Below are 23787 nucleotides of genomic sequence, written 5' to 3' on the forward strand. Positions count from 1 at the left end.
CTTATTTTTCATTCCCCTGGCCTGGCCTCTTCTCTCTCGTTCCCTTCCCTGCCTTCAGTGAATCAGTTCTTCTTCTTCAGAGTTCTTTCATGAACCCTATGCCTAGGGGCCTAAACCCAGTAGTAACCCTCTCGCAGTCTCGCGCAGCCTGAGGCCCTGAGCCTCCTCGCTCTCTCGCTCTGTCTCTCTCAATCTCTCAGGCGACTCGCGACGGCGCGACCCTTTTCACTCTCAATCTCTCACACCTTGCCCTCGTCGTCAGTCTCTCTCTCTCATCTCGCCGTCAGATTTTGCTTGCCGTTTTCAAGTCTCGACAGTCGACATCAAAAGGTTAGCCTCCTCTCTCTCTCTCTCTCTCTCGGTCTTCAAGACTTCAACTTCAATCACTCTCTGTCACTACTACAATATAGGCTATCACCGGCGGACCAAAAACCGACAAGAAACCCCGATTTCTGTCGGAAATTTGGCAAAAATCCGACATAAAACACTGCAATGTCGGATTGGAATAGCGACGCCATTGCTACCGTCACTAAAGGGCTTCAGCGTCGCTTTGTTCGCTTAATCCGCCACTACGCAGCGTCGGTTTAAAGCGACGCTGATGTTAACGTCGGTTTAAAGCGACGCTAGTCAACAATTAACTAAATAAAATATGCAAACTAGTGACGGTTTAAAGCGACGTTAGAGAACAATTAAATAAATAAAATATGCAAACTAGTGACGATTTAAAGCGACACCACCTTTGATAATAATAATTTAAAAAAAAGTCGAAATCTGTTTCTGTATTCGTTCTCAAATAATTATAACTCAAAAAAATTATATAATCGAAATAATAAATTTCAATTTTAGGCCAAAACAAACAATAATAAAAATAACTCAAAAGAAAAATAGTGCCATAATATACAAATGTTTTACATCTAACATTCCATATAATTTACAAAAATTCATCCTCCATGCTTTCCTGTGCTTGCCTTTGTCGAAGACCACATATTTTGTAGCTCCATAGTGCCATATATAATACTAGCAACTTCATGCTGCCATGCTTGCCATTAGATCAGTGCTCCAATACTTTACTACTTCAACATTAAGGCTCTAATCTCTATAGATTAAACTCAGGTTTTATACCTTTAAAAAATTATGGATTTGCGATTTCCAGTGTCCTTGCTCTTCAGATCCAACATGCATAAATACAAAAAAAAACAATTAAAAACCAAGAAACAAAAATAAATTTTCAATTTAAGCATAAAATTATTTAGAATACAAAATAGAAACTAAAATTAATAATCATAATAATTTAAAAATGAACCACCTTCAAGCTCTTCCTCCTCGAATTGGAGTTCTTCAGAATGTTGATCTTCAAACTGGTGATCCAAAGCAAACGGGGAAGGAGTTGAGGAAAAAATGAAAAGGAGGAAGAAGGGGACGCACAGATGAAATGGGGAAGGAGAAGAAGAAAGTCTGAAATTGGGGGAGAAATGAAAGCACGGTTGAAATAGGAAAGAGAGGGGTTTAAATATGGGTACTTAGTTTGCGTCCGTTAAAACCGACGCAAACGTCTGACACTTTTTTTGAAATTCACATAGCGTCGCTTTAATGAAACTCGCGTCGCTTTAATGAAACTAGCGTCGCTTTAAACCGACACAAACTTCTGACACTTTTTGAAATTCACATAGCGTCGCTTTAATGAAACTTGCGTCGCTTTAATGAAACTAGCGTCGCTTTAATGAAACTAGCGTCGCTTTTAACCGACGCCAACTTCTGACACACTTTTTGAAATTCACATAGCGTCGCTTTAATGAAACTTGCGTCGCTTTAATGAAACTAGCGTCGCTTTAATGAAACTAGCGTCGCTTTTAACCGACGCCAACTTCTGACACACTTTTTGAAATTCACATAGCGTCGCTTTAATGACACTAGCGTCGGTTAAAACCGACACTAAGTCTCTCCATCCATTCAAACAAGCGGGAAATTTCCCGCCTAATATTTCAAATACTATAATTTTATATATATTAATTTTATAACCCTAAAAAATACTATAATAATTATATATATTAATGTAACAATTTTATACCCCTAAAAACTATAATAATTATATATATATTAAATTAAATTTTAAAAATTGGTGACCGTTGGATCAGTTTCAATATACATACCATTCAATTTCTTTAAGTGTTATACATACAAAATAAATAAATTTAAATCTACTTAATAAATATATATATATATATACACACACCATTGAACTTGATGGGATACAAATTCTATGGAACTTTTCGATGGTTATAAAACGAAAAACTAATTTAAATCAATATGTCGCTTAAAAGCGACACTGGGTTTCAAAATATTTAAAAAAACTAATTTAAAGCGACATTGGATTTCAAAATATTTAAAAAAATAATTTAGTGTCGGTTATAAGCGACACTCATATAAGGGTAGGTTTTTGGGTGTGCAAAGCACCATTTTTGCACAAGTCAAACCACCTGGTTTTTTCTTCTAAAAAAGAAAACATATATTCCGTATAATACCTCCTGGTCCCAAAATAAGATCTCTTCAATTAATTGGAAGGATACTTCTGAGAATTTGTATTACACAAGAGCAAAAAAATAATAAAAGTTGAGGGCCATATTTGTGCGCTATACAGCACACACACTCCACACTCTGTCCATCAATTGATAGTGAAATTAGTTTGACGGTTGAGATCGTTGAAATTAGTTTCGGAGAATTCATATCCCATCAAAACAATAGATTGACTAACACTTAGAGTTTATTTATACTTTCATTAAGTATAACATAAGATTTTGTGGTATCCACTTGTGTAAATATTTTAATTTGAAGATCGAATTCATTCATTCTATTCATAAAGGGTCAATGAGTGTAGCTGTAAAAAATCATCAAAATCGGAGTTAAAATAACCGTTAAATCGTGATTTTTCGTTTATAACCGTCGAAAAGCTTTGTCCCGTTACTTGATCTCTGAATGTTTGTTTTTTGTGATTTTTTGCTGATGTGATCTCGAAGCATATGCAAACAAGTTTGACGGTTGGGATCGTTGAAATTAGTTTCGGAGAATTCGTATCCCATCAAAACAATAGATTGACTAACACTTAGAGTTTATTTATACTTTCATTAAGTATAACATAAGATTTTGTGGTATCCACTTGTGTAAATATTTTAAATTGAAGATCGAATTCATTCATTCTATTCATATAGGGTCAAGGAATGTAGCTGTAAAAAATCCTCAAAATCGGAGTTAAAATAACCGTTAAATCGTGATTTTTCGTTTATAACCGTCGAAAAGCTTTGTCCCGTTACTTGATCTCTGAATGTTTGTTTTTTGTGATTTTTTGTTGATGTGATCTGGAAGCATATGCAAACAAGTTTGACGGTTGGGATCGTTGAAATTAGTTTCGGAGAATTCGTATCCCATCAAAACAATAGATTGACTAATACTTAGAGTTTATTTATACTTTCATTAAGTATAACATAAGATTTTGTGGTATCTACTTGTGTAAATATTTTAATTTGAAGATCGAATTCATTCATTGTATTCATATAGGGTCAAGGAGTGTAGCTGTAAAAAATCATCAAAATCGGAGTTAAAATAACCGTTAAATCGTGATTTTTTGCTGATGTGATCTCGAAGCATATGCAAACAAGTTTGACGGTTGGAATCGTTGAAATTAGTTTCGGAGAATTCGTATCCCATCAAAACAATAGATTGACTAATACTTAGAGTTTATTTATACTTTCATTAAGTATAACATAAGATTTTGTGGTATCCACTTGTGTAAATATTTTAAATTGAAGATCGAATTCATTCATTCTATTCATATAGGGTCAAGGAATGTAGCTGTAAAAAATCATCAAAATCGGAGTTAAAATAACCGTTAAATCGTGATTTTTCGTTTATAACCGTCGAAAAGCTTTGTCCCGTTACTTGATCTCTGAATGTTTGTTTTTTGTGATTTTTTGTTGATGTGATCTGGAAGCATATGCAAACAAGTTTGACGGTTGGGATCGTTGAAATTAGTTTCGGAGAATTCGTATCCCATCAAAACAATAGATTGACTAATACTTAGAGTTTATTTATACTTTCATTAAGTATAACATAAGATTTTGTGGTATCTACTTGCGTAAATATTTTAATTTGAAGATCGAATTCATTCATTGTATTCATATAGGGTCAAGGAGTGTAGCTGTAAAAAATCATCAAAATCGGAGTTAAAATAACCGTTAAATCGTGATTTTTCGTTTATAACCGTCGAAAAGCTTTGTCCCGTTACTTGATCTCTGAATGTTTGTTTTTTGTGATTTTTTGCTGACGTGATCTCGAAGCATATGCAAACAAGTTTGACGGTTGGGATCGTTGAAATTAGTTTCGGAGAATTCGTATCCCATCAAAACAATAGATTGACTAACACTTGGAGTTTATTTATACTTTCATTAAGTATAACATAAGATTTTGTGGTATCCACTTGTGTAAATATTTTAAATTGAAGATCGAATTCATTCATTCTATTCATATAGGGTCAAGGAATGTAGCTGTAAAAAATCATCAAAATCGGAGTTAAAATAACCGTTAAATCGTGATTTTTCGTTTATAACCGTCGAAAAGCTTTGTCCCGTTACTTGATCTCTGAATGTTTGTTTTTTGTGATTTTTTGCTGATGTGATCTCGAAGCATATGCAAACAAGTTTGACGGTTGGGATCGTTGAAATTAGTTTCGGAGAATTTGTATCCCATCAAAACAATAGATTGACTAACACTTAGAGTTTATTTATACTTTCATTAAGTATAACATAAGATTTTGTGGTATCCACTTGTGTAAATATTTTAATTTGAAGATCGAATCCATTCATTGTATTCATATAGGGTCAGGAGTGTAGCTGTAAAAAATCATCAAAATCGGAGTTAAAATAACCGTTAAATCGTGATTCTTCGTTTATAACTGTCGAAATTAGTTTCATAGAATTCGTATCCAATCAAGTTCAATGGTGTGTGACTATATATATATATTAAGTAGATTTAAATTGATTTATTTTGTATGTATAACACTTAAGAAATTGAATCGTATGTATATTTAAGCCAATCCAATGATCACCAATTTTTTAAAATTTAATTTAATATATATATATATATATAATTATTATAGTTTTTAGGGATATAAAATTTAATTTAATATATATATAATTTAATATATATATATATATATACACACTTTATGTCGCTTAAAAGCGACGCTAGTATTTAAAAATTATTACAATAATGTTTACGTCGGTTTAAAAGCGACACTAGTATTTAAAAATTATTAAAATATATGTTTACGTCGGTTTAAAAGCGACATAAATATTTAATAACGCTTATAAGCGACAGTAAATCCGACGTCATGTTCAGTTAGTGTCGCAACTGCCTAATCCGCCACTATATTAGATTAAAGCGACACCACCCTCCGACACTATAGCCCCCTTTTGTAGTAGTGTGTCTCTATCAAACTCTCTGTCTCTCTCAGTCTTGAATCCCAAGCGACCGCGAGTTCGCGACCGGCAGACCTTTCTCACTCTCAAATTGTCTCAATCTCTTACACAGTCACACCTTGCCCTCGCCGCCAGCGCCAGTCTTTGATCTCGCCGTGAGCTTCTTCTTGCCGTGTCGACTTCGAGTCTCGAGACTGCAAAAGGTTGGTCTCATACACTCATATCTGGGCTTCTGCTTCTGCTTATCGATTCTGGGCTTCTGCTTAACTGCTTCTACTTACCGATTATGGCCTTCTGGGCTTCTGCTTCTGCTTACCAAATTACCAATCATTAAAATTGCATGCAGAATCTGAGAATAGTAGAATACCCATGTTTCAGAATTCAGAAATTGTAAATTTGTAATATTTGATTAATTATTCTTTGTCGTGAATCGTGATTGAAGATTTCGATGGTTTTCTGGGATTTTGAGAACCTGTTGGTTATACTGTAATATTCGATTTCGATATGTTGGTTTTGAGAACCTTTCAGAAATTGTAATTGGTTATACATGTTGAGAACCTGTTGGTTTTGAGAACCTGTTAGTTTTGAGAACCTTTCAGAAATTGTAATTGGTTATACATGTTGATTTTGATTTGATAATTAATGTTAAAGACTTTAACATCAGAATGAATGTTGTAAAACTGTGCTTGTTGTAAACTAAGTTAGAATGAATGGTTGGTTTGGGATAAACTAAGTCATTAATTGCATCAGTAAAACTGTGCTTGTTGTAAAACTGTGCATCTGAATGGTGATTGAAGTTAAAACAAACTGGATCAGTGGATCTAAATGGTTCTTTGCTGCAAGCCTGCATCTGAAATTCTGAATGGTTCTTTCCTCTTCATGTAAAACAAACTGGATAAGTGGATAGTGGATATTACAAATTCCACATAGAAAATTAAAAAGAACATAAATGTAAACCACGAGGTTTTGAATAATGGTCAACGGTCAGATTTTGTGAGGCAATTTTAGTGTTAAGTGGATTTTACATATCATTTGATATATGCTTGATTTCATTTGGTTTATCACGGTATACACCTCATAAGTTTGTAGTACTAACTACTATCCTCTTATTATTTTGTGTGAATTAGATGAAGTCAAAGGCGTCAAAGGTCTCAAGGGTCTTAAGCTCAAGTTCAAACTCAATGAGATCAAAATCAAATAGCCCTCAGGATCAAACAAACTCATCTTCGAGTATACCATCGGAAGTAAGTATTCATATCTTTCTATTACTTTTGCCCTTGTGTTTAATAATTAATTCATTAATTGTGATGAATCTCTTATTTGAAAAATTAATTGTATGATTCTCTTATTTTAGATGGACATTGTTGGTGGATCAACTCCGCCTCAAAACACCATGGTGGCACCTCGACAAACTCCTAGTTCTCTTGGTGGATCCGGAAATCCCGCCGATGCAACTCCAAAAGAAGGTGATCAACATGACCAAGTAAGTAAAGAAGAAGCTCTTTTGGAATCATTAAAAAGTCATGAAAGGTCTACAGTTTGGAAGCATTTTGAAAGAAAAATTGAGGGTGGTAGAGTTAAGGGGTTGTGCAAGTATTGCGCTCAATCATATATGGCCGACCCTAATAAAAATGGTACAACTAATTTAAGAAACCATATAGCAAGATGTAGAAGCTACGGTCCTAATAAGGAAATATTTGCCGCAAATAGGCAAAAAATCTTAACCTTTGCCGGCACGAAAGATAAGTTGGAAGCTATAGGATTTTCTCAAGAGGAACTAACTAAGGCTTGTGTTGAGATGATAATAATAGATGAGTTGCCTTTTACTTTTGTTGAAGGAGAAGGTTTTCGCCGTTTTTGCATGCAAGCATGTCCTATGTGGAGAGTGCCTAGTCGTAAGACAATTGCTAAGGATGTACTTAGCTTGTTTTATTCCGAAAAGGATAAATTGAAGAGTCAATTGAAGACATTTAGGGTGTGTCTAACAACGGACACATGGACTTCTATTCAACAAACCAATTATATGGTTTTCACTGCCAATTTTATTGATGATGATTGGATGTTACATAAAAAGATTTTGAATTTTTTTGTCATTCCAAATCATAAAGGAGAATCCATCGCTCAACTTTTGGAGGAATGCTTAGTGGAGTGGGGTATAGAGAAGGTGTTAACCATTACGGTTGACAATGCTTCCGCAAATGATTCTGGTTTAAGGGGCTTGGTGCACCGAAAAAGTGGGTGGAGGATTCCTAATGCACTCTTGCATGATGGAAAATATTTGCATATGAGGTGTGTTGCTCATATTCTCAATTTGGTTGTGAATGATGGGATAAAATTGTTGAATACGGCTATACAAAGCATTCGAAATGCGGTTAGGTACGTAAGATCTTCCCCTCAAAGGTTAGAAAGCTTTAAAAGGTGTGTTGAGAAAGTAAGAATAGAGAGCAAATGGCTTGTGATTTTGGATGTCCCTACTAGGTGGAATTCCACATTTTTAATGTTGGAATCGGCTTTAAAGTTCAAGATGGCTTTTGATAGATTAAAAGTAGATGATGGTCATCACCTTCCATACTTTGTTAAAGACAATCATGATAATATGAGGGAGGGGCCACATTCGATGGATGATTGGAGTGAGGCGGGGATATTTGCAATCTTTTTGAGACCTTTTTATGAAGTCACTTTAAAAGTATGTTGTTTTAATACTCCAACCGTTCATACTACTTTTGGTGATTTGTTTAAGATCAAAAGTCTCTTGCATGAAAACAAAGATGATGAACTTTTGTCTATGATCTCCAAGTTGATGCAAGAAAAATATGACAAGTATTGGGGTTCACTTGAGGACATGAATCAATATCTTTTTATAGCACTTGTGCTTGATCCTCGCCACAAATTAGAGAAAGTCGTTGATTATTTTGAGATACAATTTGGTGAGGATGAAGAAAAGGTTGAAAGTGCCACAAATGGGGTGAAGGACTTGTTGATTGATCTTTACAAGATTCATGAAGATATATCTTTGAGTACACAACAAAGTATAAGTGGTGGTGGTAGTTCTCAAACGACAATAGGAGACTCTTCATCAAGCATGACCGAAATAGAAAGAAAGTTGAAAGAAAAAAGTGAAATGAGAAAAGCAAAGAGAGCCCGGGTTGTGCATAATGATGTAGACAAGTATCTTTCCGATCCTAATGAAGGAGAAGAAGAGGAGAACTTTGATGTATTGAATTGGTGGAGAGTGAATGGGGTTTCTAAGTACCCAATTTTGGCACATGTTGCAAGAGAGATCTTAGCTATTCTCGTATCAACCATTGCTTCGGAATCCTCGTTTAGTACAAGTGGACGGATAATTGATCCATATCGTAGTTCTTTAAGTCCAAAAATGGTGGAGGCTTTGATATGTACTCAAAATTGGCTTAGGTCCATTCATGTTGCATTACATCATGAGCCAACCATTGAGGAGATAGAGTTTTGTGAAGAAGTTGAGAAAGGTAATTTTATTTATTGCATTTGATTTTGTTAGATTATTTTAAATAACATTTTAATTAGTATCTTTTCTTTTATTATTTGTATGTAGACATGGCAAGTGGAAGTTCAAAAAAAGGTGATATGTTGCCCCCTAGGCCACCCAAACGTTAGCAAGCAAATTGTCATTGAAAAAGTACGTGGATCACTCTCATTGTGGGGCACCTTCCAAAATCACTTCAGCACATAAAGAATGCTATTTTAGGTGTGGAAGACTTGAAATTTGGAATGTTTATTTTAGTCTTTTAGATGTGGAATACTTGAACTTTGATGTTTATTTTAAGTTTGGACTTTTGGAAGATTTAAACTTTGATGTTTATTTAACTTTGGACTTTGGAACACTTGATTATAATTGAACTTTGAATTGATTGTTTATTTTCATTGTCTTTGAGACTATGATTATATTAGAAATTTGGAATGCTTATTTTGAGTCTTGACGATTATGTTGAAATATGACTTATTACAAAATGGCTACAAGTTGTTTTCATATACTTTTTTTAAGCTACTTGGAAAAAAAAAAAAAAAAAAAAAAACCGAACCAGGCCGAAACCGAACCGAACACAAATCGATAGAAAACCGAACCAAACCGAACCGAACAGTAATTTCGGTTCGATTTCTGGTTTTCGCCAAAAACCGAACCGAACGGAACCGAACCCACCCCTACTTCCAAGCAAAGCATCTTCAACGACTGCACCCTCACCCTCAGCGTCCACATAACTGGATTTTGCACCTCGAGATCACACCATGAGAAACAAACATTTCTCAGACACGCAAAACTGAAGTCAGCGTTTGCCAAGTCCAGTTTCGAAAGGTGAAGGCCAGAGAGGTTAACGCCTCGAAGCCGGATTCTCCCATTTGATTGATACATGACTTGATGATATCAAAGCGCATAAATTCCAACTTTTCAGTGTTTTGATCATCCTCCTCCATCTTGTGTAGAGAAACAAGTATGCCATCCCTTCGAATGAAACCATATCCCTTTTCAGGGTCCTGATGGACGAGACAACACGACGTCCACTAAACGTTGCAGCATTGCAGCAAGTATTGAATTATGCCTAAACGGAGACTTGCCCCGATAAATGAAGATGATGCTTTCTTCTCCATGTTCATAGCTTTCTCTTTCTATGTAAGAATTCTACGGTCTGTTTATGAAAACGTGAAAGGGTTGATGAACTGGATACAGATCGAAGGCACCCTATAACATATATGATCAAATCCTAAACGGAATTGGAACAAGTTAACAAAACTAAATTCTAGAGAGCCAAGTTCTCTTTAATGTTATAAATGATATGATTAAACTGCACCTTCGTCTCCAACAGATATAGCTGAGTGAAACTAGTGTCATCTCTCAGTTTGTCCGACGACGTGGTGTTACAAGTTCATGCAAATAACAACGTGTGTCACTAGTAGTTATTAAGGAGGTGTATTCAATTAAGATTTTAAGGGATTTCAATTCTTTTAATGAATCTAAGGGTATTCAATCAAGATTTTAAGTGATTCTCTAAAATTCAATGTGTATTTGATCAGGATTTTAACATAGTTTATTAAAATCCTCATAAATCCGGGTGTATCAATTAGAATTTTATTTTAAAGAATTTGAAAAAGTTGAGGAATTTGAGAGATTTTGTAGTGTATTTTAAGCATTCACAAATCTCTCCTCTTTTTATGAGATTTCGAGCGAATTGAATCAAAATTTTACATGAAATCTCTACAAATTTATTGAAATCTCTCAAATTTCCAATTGAATACACCCCTAAATCAGCGTATTCAATTCAAAGGGCTGAATAAAAGTTCATACGAAATTTAGGTTTGTGGCTCCAACGAGACATATATAGGTAAAGAAAAACAAGCCTAATGAGAGTACCAAGAAAATTTAAACGCGTCAATGAATAACACCAGAAAATTGTGCATCCTCGAAATGTTGCCAATTCACATTTTCTCCACAAGCTCCTTCAAGATTTGCATTCTTAAAATATGTATTGGACATCATCTAAAGACTCATCAAGTAAGCCTCATCCAGACTGGCCGCCTCTAAATTTGCATTTGTAAGATCAGCACCATGGAGCTCTGCAGATATCAAATTTGCGTTGTAAAGGTTAGCACCAACAAATAAAACGTTGCGGAGATTCGCCCCAATAAATTCAGAACTTTGCAGACTAGCATGTTGAAAGATGGCACCCTCAGCATCCGCGTGATTAAAATTTACACCTCGAAGATCACAACCCTTGAAACACACATTTCTCAGACATGCATAACTGAAGTCAAAGTTTGTCAAGTCCAAGTTCGAAAGGTTAAGGCCGGAGAGGTTAACGCCTCGAAGCCGGATTCTCTCATTTGATTTTATACATGATTTGATGATATCAATGCGCGTTAGTTCAGCACCCAACTTTTCAGTGTTTTGATCATCATCCTTCCTCTTGTTTAGAAAAGCCTGTATATTATCTCTTAGACCAAGTAGTTGATAATACTCCGCCTCTCTTACAAGTTCCGAATATTTGGAAAATTCTTCCGGCGAGGGAACAACTCCATCCCTTAACCAGTTAAGGATGTGCCGAAAATGTTCGCCATCCCTGTCGATGAAAACATATCCCGTTTCCGGGACCTGATGGACAACATGACGTCCGCTAAACATTGCAGCAAGCATTGAATTAGGCTCACGCCGAGTTAGAGTATCAACCGTTGTACAAAACTCTTTTACTCCGATCTTGAGATGAACCATAGAAAAGATGTTAAGGTCCTTCGCCATTGCCTTGAAACTTTCCGATCATATAACTTTTTGATACGCTGATGATCGATCGTGTAACTTTGAAATCTCTAGAGCATTCTGTTTTTATGGGCCGCGGACACTCCCTTAAGTAAATGCAGTAGGCATAAATTAATCACAAAGATTTGTAATTGATCACAATTCGGTGTCACCAATAGGAAAGAAGCAGCTTAATAGATACTTAATAATAATCCAATCATCAACATCCAAGTAAATTTTATAAAAATCTAATGTTTAATTTCCCAATCCTAAAAGGTGTTCCTTTTTTTGGTATTCTAACATTGATGTGTTGTAGACCTATTTGATTGAATGATCTAGGGTTTAGAGGGAGAGAGAGGGGGCGGACAATATTGAGGGAGAAGAGAGAGTGATTTAATTGTGAGGTGTGTTTGATTCACACCCACTGTGCCTTTATTTATAATAGTACGATAGGTAAAACCTTTCCCTTTAGCTAGGATTACAACATTTAATAGGTAATCTACTCCTAATATGAATATAAGATACATTCCCAGATTTCCTAGGATTTACACAATCACATTCCTATTCTAAACATGATTGCAACATGATGAATATTCTTGTATTATTGTTCCAAATTTTAGTTATATCTATTCATTCTGATGAATAAATGCATTACTATCTTGTGTGTGTATGTATATAATTTGAACAAACGATATTTATATACATTAAGGGGGAGGGGGTCGAAACCCTTAAATGAAAGCTAAATCATGGATTCAAAAATATGTTATCTCCTTGTGCATTAACCGCTTCTCGGCGAAAATCCAATCTTTTAAGTGATAAGGCTTATCTTCATAATGGGCTAGCAATAATGAGGTTCAAATTCGCCTTTAGCGAGAATCGGATCTAAGATGTCTTACTTACAAGTGAATAGTAATATCACTAAACCATAGTACTAAGTGGCATAAAAAACGCTATTTAAATTGCAAAATTCGTTTTAATTTATTTATATATTTACCTGTGGTAATGCATATGTTGGATAGGAAATCTACTAGTAGAATTGTGTTCATTTGGTTTTGTCTTTATCCTCAATTTAGAATACATCATATGAGAATTGCGTGATGTAACGTTAAACATCAGACAAACAACAAACAAATTGATTACAATACTACGAATATTACTTTATTACCACAAAAACAAAGACTATAAATATGCCGAGATGAGTATATCTTGTCATGGCTTATTATTCTATGAGTTATAAGGTAACTTATTTATAAAGAAAACTAAAACAAACCCTAATACCTAACGAGTAAGAATTCATAAACTAAACCGGTAAGGAATCCTAATCCTTGGCCCACAAGAAAAAAAATAAAATAACAATAATAATAATAATAATAATAATAATAATAATAATAATAATAATAATACTAATTGCCAACATTTAATTCATAGGGATGTTAAACTAATATACTTAATCTAATAATTAATTCTCAACAAACGATTTTATTTACACTAAGGGGATGAGGTGAGCTTAGCATCACAATGAATTAACAATAATGTGGTTCAAATTCGCAAGAATCGAACCTAAAAACTCTCACTTACAAGTGAAGAGGAGTACCACTAAACCGTAGTAGTAAGTGACAATCGAATATTTAATTAAAACACTAATGATAAATTGACAAACCTAGAGCAGCCACTGATCACGAGAAAAGATTGCTTAAGCACCAAGGTGGATGGAGAATAGAAAGCCTTTTGTTGAGTGTGTTAGCATGTGCAGAGAGACCCTTGTATATTTATACACGTTGGAGGTCCTAGCTAGAGTCCTGTCGATAATAAACCTCCCAAATCTTTCTTGATGCCGTCTAACAAGACTTCAAATCCATATGGTTTTAGAATTCCTGTAGCCTCTCTTGGTGGAGATCCTAAACCCTAGCTAAAGCACCAAAACCCTGGCTAGTAGGATAAACATCCAACGAGAAAACTGTCGTAGGCTTAAAACATAAATTATGCACAAGCCTAAACGGAATTGGAACAACCAAGGTAATACAGGCTTAAAACAAGAGAACAAAGTAAAATCTAAAGAGCAGAACCCCATGGTCGTTCTTTTATCAAATTTCCATCTTAACTTTTGAAGCTGTATATTTTTTATTCGAAAAAGTTTAGGAGAAGATTGGTTGCTCTCACCACCAACGCTAGGATATACTCACAACCTCAAGTCAGAATGACTTATGGCGAAGCTACATAGTGTCGGCCGCCCTTCCCCTCGTCGGAAATCAAGCCCAGGAGTAGTGGTTCCGGCCCTCTGGTCCCATCGGAAGTGATGAAGTTCATCTGTATTTTTTGAGCTATTTGTCGGTTTGCCCCCTAAACTTGTATTGAGGTGCCAATTATTCCCCTGAGCTTTAATGTTAACCAATTACCCTTGAACTTTTATAATTAGTTAATTTCCCCCTAAACTTTAACTTTAGCCGATTATCCTCCTAAAATTTTATAAATAGTCAATTCCCCCCTAGCATTAGATTTAAAAATTTTCATTCAATTTTCAACCAGCCAATTTTCCATTCTTTTTGTCCCTATACAATTGTTATGTGTTATCCGCATGATCAAAATGGGTAAAAAAATTGGATGAAAATTTTTAAAATCTAGCGTCAGGGGGAAATTGGTTATTTATAAAAGTTCATTGTACATATATTGCTGATTGAAACGTCAAAATTTTCAAATTCATTGTATTTAATTAAGCAATTGAGGGTGATTAACTGCAACACATTTTATAAGACATTTGATGATTCTTGTTCCTAAAAGTTGTTTGGGGGTGTTAGTTAAATTTGTTCTAACTGCTGCATGAGCTTTGTAGTGGGGAATTTGGAGTGAGACAGCTTGATGATTTTACTTTGCTTCGTTCAGGGGACAAGCCGGGAAGGAGTTTAAGGTCAACATGGAAGCGATTGGCGGTGTTCGCCGTAAGAATCTAGTGAGGTTGCTTGGTTTTTGTGTTGAAGGAGCTCATAGGTAATTTGATCTTCATTTTATGTATCGTGTATACTTTCGAGTTTCGCTCTTTTGTTTAATGTGTAACCTTCTCTTGATGGCTAATTTGTTAAGAATCTTTGTGATTATTTCTTCTTTTTGGATTAACTATAATATGTATTTGCCTGAAATGATTGCGCTAATGCAGTAGAGTTTTTGTAGGATGCTTGCAGAAGGAATTTCTATGAAAACATATCAATGTCAAATAGTTAATAAGTTGTGTTTTTTTATAACGCTTCAGGTTCAAGGGGATGAAAGCTGCTACATTTACAAACAATTCAAGTTTGAAATCTTTTGGTACCAAACTTAGTTTCAGCGTGTTCACAATTGACGGTTTTCATAAAAACGGTCCAGGCGACGCTGAACAACTAGTTGATTTTGGGGCATCTGAGTTACTTAAGCTGCTTGGTTTTCAAGAAGGGAAGACAGCGGAGTGGAGCCAGTATGATGTGGTTTTTGTTCATGTTGGGGCTGGTGAGTTGGAATTTCTTAATACTTTGGTTGGTGGTATATCACAAATAGAGGGTAGTAAAATGTATCACTTTGCAGCGGGGTATGTAGTTTTTCCTCGAACCTAAATCTCTATTTGGTTTCATGATTATAAACTGAATCTCGTGTGTCTTCTTTTGTTAAAGAAAATGGTGAACTGTCAATTTAGTCCCTGAATTATCACCTGAGTGAAAATTAGATCCCTAAACTATTTTTTTTAGAAAAATTAGTCGTTGAATTATAAAAATCTGTCAATTACATCCCTAATATTAGATTTGAAGCTACTATATTCAATTTTCCGTCAATTTAAGTCACGTTACTTGCATGTGATACACATTGGAGGGTAATTGGTAATTTTTCATAAAGAAATAGTGTATGAAGTTAACTTTGGAGGGTAAATTAGACCTTAGATTCGCAATCTATATGAAATATTAAGGTCCCATAGGTGAGAAAATGACAGTATTACACTCTAAAATATGTCAAGTGACTTAAGTTGACGAAAGATTGGATAAAATATCTTTGAATAGAATAGTAGGGATGAAATTAGCAATTTTTAATGAATTTAGGGACTCATTATATAAAAAATATAATTTAGAGACCTAATTTTCACTGAGGTGATAGTTCAGGAACTAAATTGGCACTTGACCCTAAAGAAAATCCAACCATTTTCTATTTCATCATACAAATCTCTATATGTATCTTCTTTTGTTCAGTTACTTTTCTAATTGATTGTCATACATTTTTGTGTTTGAAAATGTTTAACCAAACATAGTTTTTGCATTTATAAATCATTTAACCAAACATAGTTTTAATGAGGCTTTACGCTGCTATACCAAAATGATGAAATATTCATTTTTAATATAGTTTTATAATTAGGTGCGTTTTAATTCGGGGTTTTAATTTGATCAGTGTAATTTTTTGTGGTTAATTAGGAATTTAGGACGTTGGTAACTTGATTGATTAGGAATTTTTTTATTAGAAATTTGTGGGTTTACCTCCTAATTAGTATTCAAATTTAGTGCATATAAGTCCCTTTCTTAAGAGGGATCGATTTTGATAAGAAACAAACTGTTGCATTCTTCGTTTTCTTGAATTTCTTTGGTTTTTGATGGGTGTTTGATTGAGAAATTTGGGGATTAGGGTTGGGTTGGGGTCTGTTTGGTCTCCTAGAAAATTTGGGAAGGAAAATGGGGTCATGGGGTTTCTTGATTTGTTGTTGGATGCGTGGGAATTGTAATTTCTGGTTGTATTTTTGTGTGTATTTTCTTAAGGGACAAAAACTACTTCACTTTTTTTGGTTTTCTTACCCACCAAATGGGGAATATTTCATTTTCTTTTGTTTGTGTTTGTAGTGATGTAATTCAGGTTATGTTTATTGTGATTTTAAATCAAATGCCTTACTTCGTCTAAATTTTTCATGCTTTGATTTGTTTGCCAATTTTTAAGACAAGTTTGCAAACTCTACACACTGCGTCCAAGCTATTATATGCTCGTGCCTTTCGCATGCAGCCACCCAACTGTCTCACTAGTCTATTAGGGAACCTAGCACTCTTGTTCATACTTTCTGGCCTTATATTCAAGCTGATTCTCTGGAAGCACTCAATCCTATGTTTTTTTTGTTGTTTTCCATTTTGGTTCGTATTGATACTTCCACAGATTCAAATAACTTAACCACCCTCCTCAATTAATAGGAAAAACAATGAAAATTCAGAAATTGAATTAAAATTCTCACATAATCACACACAAAACACAATCTTTACTCCATTGCTAATGGTTGCACACTTCTTTACTCCATATAAATGTACATCCTTATATATTTCAATCTTTAGACTAAATAAAACAAAGAAACATCAACAAATTGCTAATGGATTTATTATGTTTGGGAATTTCAGGAATTTGGAATATCGTTGGAGGGAGAAGTTGGTTTCTTTATGTCAAAATGATTCATATATGTCCTGTATTGCAGTTTCAAAATTTGCAGCAGCACGTGGGCAATTTCCTATTTGGATCTAGAGTTTAGAGTTGTGTATGGACAAGAAACTGGAGATGTCCAATAGTTATTTTTGAATTGATGGAATAGACGACCAATATAGCTATTTTAAATTGACAGGGGATTTTCTCAAAAAAAAAAAAAAAAAAATTTTAAAAAAAATTGACGGTGGATAGAAGAAGAGCGAACATGTTATTATGAAATTTCAGTATATAGTTACAAGCAGTAGTGCAAATAAACAAAACCCAATTGGCATCAGCGATGTCAATAAAAAGCTTACAAGTGAACAAACTAAACTCTAGAGAGGAGGGAACCCAACCAACCTCTTTTATTCAATTTTAGCTTCTCCTAGTCATAACTTCTTCACCAAGAGATCAACACCATGTTCCGGCTCTAAGACCAATCTAAGAGTAGGCGCATGGCGGTACTTGGGAGAAAGTGAGAAGGAGAAGTTGGATACAATGAGAGCTATCAGAACCTTGAGTTCAACCATGGCAAAGTACTGTCCAAGACACACTCGAGGACCAACTCCGAATGGCATGTACAACTGTGGAAGCTTGCAAGCACCTGTGATTCCATTTGCAAACCTATTGGGGTTGAAAGCATACGAATCTGGTCCCCATAGTTTCGGATCAGTGTGCAATGTTATCACCATTGTCCAAACATTGATACCCTTTGGAACATGAATGTCCCCGAACTTCATGTCCTTGAAAGCCTCCCTTGACACCACACTAACCGGGGGATATAGGCGCAATGATTCATGAATGACCATTGTTAGCTGCACACCACACATCGATCATTCAAACAGTCAAGTTTATGTTCCCAACTTGAGATTATCTCAAAACAATGTAGTTTTCGAACATGAAAAATTCTAGAGGTTGATCATGTAAAACATATATCTTAATCAGGGAGTTATATACTACTATGTCTTAATAAGAAAACATATGCAGTAATCATGCAAAGATCATATACCTGTTTCATGTTGCGAACCATATCAGCATCTGGAATGTGGCCCTGGCAAACTTGAAGGGCCTCTGCTCTCACACGTTCTTGCCATTCTTGGTTCGAAGCCAACAACATGAGGCACCATGTGGCTGCGACCGCTGTGGTTTCATACCCGGCCAAGTATATGTTCTTGCAGTTATCAACGATGAAGCGGTCTGTTGCCTCTTGGCTAAGGTTACTGTTTTTAGCACTCTCAAGAATAATTTGCAATAAGTCTTTCTCATTTTCTGCTGCCCGCCTTTCCTTCACTACCTGCAGTATCAAAGCGCTAGCCTCCTTTTCGAAGGCCCAAACTTCCCTATTGCTCTTAGTGGGAAGGTGCCTGCAACAAGATTGCAATTAATTAAGATAACTGGTAAACAAGTGTTGAGCTATAGAATAATGTTATATGTAAAACATTTGCAGATCATGTGTCACATATGCCAGATTACCTGTATACCTACCAAAGATGTTACCGCAAATGTACATAAATGTGATAAACATAGATTTGTCCAAATTTTTTATAGTTGGTTATGGATTTATATAAGGAAGACCAAATGGCATAGGAGAACTTCTCCGCAATGGGGATGCCATGACAGTAAAGCCAATCAACTATTGTTATATGGGAATGTTAAAATGTTTGGTAGCACATGATTAGCTTAAGATACCGCTACAACAGCATCCCACTTGTGGGTATGTTTTCCCAAGTGAGTACCTCATTCCAGGAATTCCGGCCAGAAAAGCTTTCCTCCCCATTGCCTCCTGGATTTGCTTTAGTTTCTGAAATATCTCCTCCCCTTTGGAATAGTTGCTTCCAAAACAAGCTCTTGAGATAGCATCGCCAGAGAAGCTTCCAATGTAGCTGTCTATTTTCATGTCAGAAATTCCTCCCTCTGCCTCGATTCTACTGTTCCACGAATTTATCAGAGTAATTGTAGACTCCGTGATTAAGTTAACCATTCCCTGCAGGGTGACCATATATAACCACAATCAAAACAAAGAATGTGGCCTAGAGATTTTTTTTTTTTTCCTACCTTTTTTTTATTTCTAATATGATACCAAAGGACCATCACTACAAATATTACAGCACCCTTTATCGTTAAATAACGACTGCTTAAGAGCATATATACCTTAACTTTCTCCATGTATAGTTCAGGAGCAATGATTTTGCGCTGATGCACCCACGAGGTGCCATTTGAGGTTAAAATACCTTGACCAAGCAAAGGACCGCGCTCTTTAAATTGATACGTTGGTTTCCCCAAGTCCAATGATGTGCACGTTGTAATGTCCCTCACTGCGTCAGGCTGGTTCACATATAATATTTGTGTGTTTCCAAGTGCAAACACAAATACTTCACGTGTAGAATGTTTTCCACTACCCTTTAGCAGACATGAACCTCATTATTCAGAAGAAAGAAAATTAATTTTGCATCCTAGCTAATGTTCATAAATCTGCATATATATAGGGTGAAATATCGATTTAGTTCCTGGACTATCACCGCAGAGAAAATTAAGTCTCTGAATTATTTTTTCCATAAAATAAGTCCCTAAATTCATTAAAAGTTGCTAATTTCATCCCTACTATTATATTTAAAGTTATTTTATCCAATTTTTCGTCAACTTAAGTCACTTGACACACTTTAGTGTGTAATACTGTCTTTTTCTCGCCTATAAGCCCTTAACGCTTCATATAGGTTGCGAATCAAATGTCTAATTTACCCTCCAAAGTTAACTCCATACACTATTTCTTTATGTAAAATTACCAATCTACCCTCTAATATGTATCACATGCAAGTAACGTGACTTAAATTGACAGAAAATTGAATATAGTAGCTTCAAATCTTATATTAGGGATGTAATTGGTAGATTTTATAATTCAAGGACTAATTTTTCTGAAGGGAAAAAAAAAGTTTAGAGACCTAATTTTCACTTAGGTGATAATTTAGGGACTAAATTGGCAATTCACCCTATATTATATATGCATATACAAAATATAGCTTCCTCTAGTACGTGGAAAATTTTTGTAGTGTATCCGGGAATAAGACAGAAACATATGTCGGACCCGTTACATGTGTGAGGATGTGGAGTAGAAGTCTCACATCAAATAAAGGAAAAACCTTGTAAGAGTTTATAAAATTATAAGGGGTTAGGTTACGCCTAATATTGCTTATGATTGAACCTCAACTTCCCTCAACATGGAAGTTGTCCTCATATGTGATGAGGAGGATTATGACACAAACATAATACTAAATGTATAATTATAGGCATATAGATACCATATAGCTTCCTCCACTTCTCAAAGAATGGAAAGAGAAGAGCAGCACAGTTGTGAGAGGTCGGGGATTCACTTGTAGGATTGCTGGAGCCTCGAGCCTTCTTTATTTCCAAAATATTTCCCAGGAGAATAGTATGTGGAGGTCCATTGATTCCTTGCTTGGTTAGCAAGGATCGAAGCCTCCTTGGCTTCGCAACAAGCCCGTTGTAGAGACCTGCCACCAATCCTATAAACCCTAGCAACACAAGGGACAGTAACACTTTTGCATCAAATTGGAGGAGCTGCATTGATGCAATTATGTTATTCATGCAGCTGGGAAACCCAAGCAGACTGCCTTACATATAATATATAGTAGTCAAGAAGGACTAATTCATTTAAGGTTGTCAAGTCACGGTTCTGTCCATCTCCAATTTGCATCTTGGAGATGCTCTTATAAATTTCGGGTTGCGGAAGATTACATTGGCTGGCGCTTATATAATTTATTGAGGAGCTGTTGACAAAGTAAATATAAAATAAAAACTTGTCTAGTTCAGCTGGACGGCATTGATGCTATTGAAGTCTTTTGGTGACCGAGTCTTTGCTTTTATATTTTTCTGTGTGTAGTGCGTGTGTGCCAAGTTTCCAACTTGGATTGGTATTTATCAAAGTACGTAATTTGGCCTTACAAATATTTGCATTTTATATTTGTATGACGGGCAAAATATAAAGATATTTCTAAGAACCAAGAACAAAAAAGAAACTGGTTTTCTGGAAGTAGTGTTGTGCTTATCCAGAAAATTGATCAACTAAGAGCATCTCTAATGGAATGCAAGATGCCTGGGAATGATTATTTTACATTATTAGTTGGCGGAAAACTTTCAAATGAAGAGTGGAAAATATCCCTCTTGGCCAAGAAATGTAATAAAAACCTAATTTACCTCTTTCTCCTTATAACAAACTCACATTTATATTTTCTCGAAAATATAAAAATAGAATTTACATCTTGAAAATGCTCTTATGTAGGGTTGCGGAAAAATACATTTTCTGGCACTTGTAAATTTTTTTTAGGAGTTGTTAAAAATAAATTTAACATTAAAATATAAAATATAAACTAGTTTAGTTTTGTTGGCCGGCATTTTAGTGAAGTCCTTTGTTAGTATTTTCGTCCTATTGCTTTTCAGTCAATATTAAAGTCTTTTGTTGGTAGTCGTCGATTGTTGTTTGTTCAATAATCCCTCCATTTCCTTGGTATTTCCGTCCCATTGTTTTTCAGTCAATGTCTTGGTATTTTCGTCCCATTGTTTTTCAGTCAATATCTTTTGTATTCGTCGATTGTTGTTTGTTCAATAATCCGTCCATTTCCTTTGTATTTTCGTCCTATTGTTTTTCAGTCAATATCTTTTGTATTCGTCGATTGTTGTTTGTATTCGTTGATAGTATGATTAAGAAGAAATTGTATCAATGATTTTTCAACTTTAACTTAATTAGAGTAATGGTCTCTTAACTAAAAATTCATGATCATTGGTCCCTCAACTCATCAAAACATGTATCTATAATCATTTTCGTCAACTCTGTTAGAACTTCTGTCAAAACGAACCACGTGTCACGCACATAAAGCTGAATCAAGGAGCAAATATAGAAAACCAAATAATAAAAATTGTGGAAATGGTCCCTCAATTTTAACCCAATTAGAGAAATAGTTCATCAACTTTAACTCAATTAGAGCAATGACTCTTCAATTTTAACCTAATTGTAGAAATGATCTTTCTAACACGACTCACTTTAATCGAATTATGACAGAGTTGATAAAAAAGGACTATAGTTGAACGTTTTAAAGAGTTAAGAGACTAATGTTCATGGATTTTTAGTTGATAAACCATTAATCCAATTAGGTTAAAGTTGAGGTACCATTGTTATAATTTTTTTTTTTATGATTTAATATCGCTTGTATTAAAAAATAATTATAATTTATTCTCTTTGTAGTTAAAGTTCAAATTGGCCTCAAAACGAGATCAACCTATCCAGACACAAGTAAGTATCTGGAACACAACCGTATTCGGTGTTGCTATTTCACTGAAAATCTTATGAGATTTATTTTTTATTACTGTACTCTAGAAGTAAACAATATCACGTTGTGTTTGTGGTATCAATAATTTTAAGTGAACCTTAATGAAAATGATTTCTCCAACTTTTTAGTGACCAAACATCATAATAACTTTATTTAATAAAGTTGACCAACTTTAATTAAAAAAACTTAAATTTTAATAAAAAGGACAAAAGTTTAATATAATAATTATAAAAACAAAAATTGACGTCTCGTACTCTCAAAAAAACTAAAAAAGACTTAACTGAACACTGTATTTCTAAAACTAAAACGGGTACTCTCACTATTTCTTAAACTGAACACTGTATTATCATTTTTTCTTAAACTTAGCACTGATTATTTTTAAAACTAAATACTGACTATTTCTTAAATTTCCATAAAAAAAAAAAAAAAAAAAAAAGACAAAGTACTGCGGTGTTTTATATGTTTTAAGAAGCTTCAGGTGCAAAATAACAAGTTCTTCTTGGATCTAATTTTAGTATTTTACAATAATTTTTCTGATTCTTTTATGTATTTTTGGTCTGTTCGAAACCCTTTTATTAGTTACGTATTTAGCTGTTAGTGATTGTTCCGTTGAAGCCATTGTCTGTTTAGTTTCCTATAGAGTGATCAAATTGGTAGAGCCCAATTAGCTTTTCAGTTAATAATTTTGAAGATTAATGAATCAGTAAAGTTACATTTTCTCAGTAACCAAACATGGAGAACAAGAAAATTGCTTTTATTCATTTGAGCTTTAGACACTAAGATCATCTCCAACTCTGAAGTTAAAACTTACAAATTTTAACCCATAAAATTTAGGTTTTAATTCAGAAACAATTTTTCTGCTACAACCCTTATGGGTTAAGTTTTTAGCCCGAGACGATCAAATAATGAATTTAGGATAATTTTTTCTTAAAGTAACTTTAAAAAAAATATGTAGACTATCATAATTTAATTTTATGAACATTTTAATCTAAAAATATTTAGACTCTTTTGTTCAAAAATAAATATTTAGACTCTGATTAAAAAATTGTTAAACTGACACCATGAAACTCATGGAACACTATGAAAGAATGTGAAACACATGAAGGATTTTTTTTATAATTATTTTAACCGTTGGATTTAATTTGGACCGTTAGATCTTTTTTTTTCCCATTAGATTTGATCATATTAAGTCTTAGTCGTTGAATTCAATAAATTCATAAATATAAAACTAAAAAAAATACACATATATAATGAGCCAGCTACTAAA

General features: G+C 34.4%; 1 protein-coding gene and 1 pseudogene across 1 annotated transcript; both read right to left on the minus strand.

Moving 5' to 3' along the window:
- Positions 1-10957: 10957 nt before the first annotated feature.
- Positions 10958-11736, minus strand: LOC137714805 (FH protein interacting protein FIP2 pseudogene; annotated as a pseudogene).
- Positions 11737-17388: 5652 nt separating this feature from the next.
- LOC137715679 (cytochrome P450 714C2-like) lies at positions 17389-20899 on the minus strand. Its single transcript, XM_088691609.1, has 5 exons — positions 20473-20899; positions 19330-19554; positions 18915-19162; positions 18188-18542; positions 17389-17993 (listed from the first exon to the last, which is right to left on the minus strand). Exons 1-5 carry the CDS (start codon positions 20779-20781, stop codon positions 17568-17570), a joined length of 1563 nt encoding a protein of 520 aa, XP_088547735.1. The 5' UTR covers positions 20782-20899; the 3' UTR covers positions 17389-17567.
- Positions 20900-23787: the final 2888 nt, after the last annotated feature.

This window comes from Pyrus communis, chromosome 3 (genome assembly GCF_041283825.1).
Source record: "Pyrus communis isolate YQ-2024b chromosome 3, ASM4128382v1, whole genome shotgun sequence".
Classification (NCBI taxonomy): domain Eukaryota; kingdom Viridiplantae; phylum Streptophyta; class Magnoliopsida; order Rosales; family Rosaceae; genus Pyrus; species Pyrus communis.

Excerpts from the sequence above, each read along its gene's own strand:
- LOC137715679 (XM_088691609.1), bottom strand. The coding sequence starts at position 20,781 with ATGAATAACATAATTGCATCAATGCAGCTCCTCCAATTTGATGCAAAA. Across the intron at positions 19,555-20,472 it reads AGTGGAGGAAGCTATATGGT|GAAGTATTTGTGTTTGCACT; the intron begins ATCTATATGCCT and ends CATTCTACACGT. Across the intron at positions 18,543-18,914 it reads GCCGGAATTCCTGGAATGAG|GCACCTTCCCACTAAGAGCA; the intron begins GTACTCACTTGG and ends ATCTTGTTGCAG.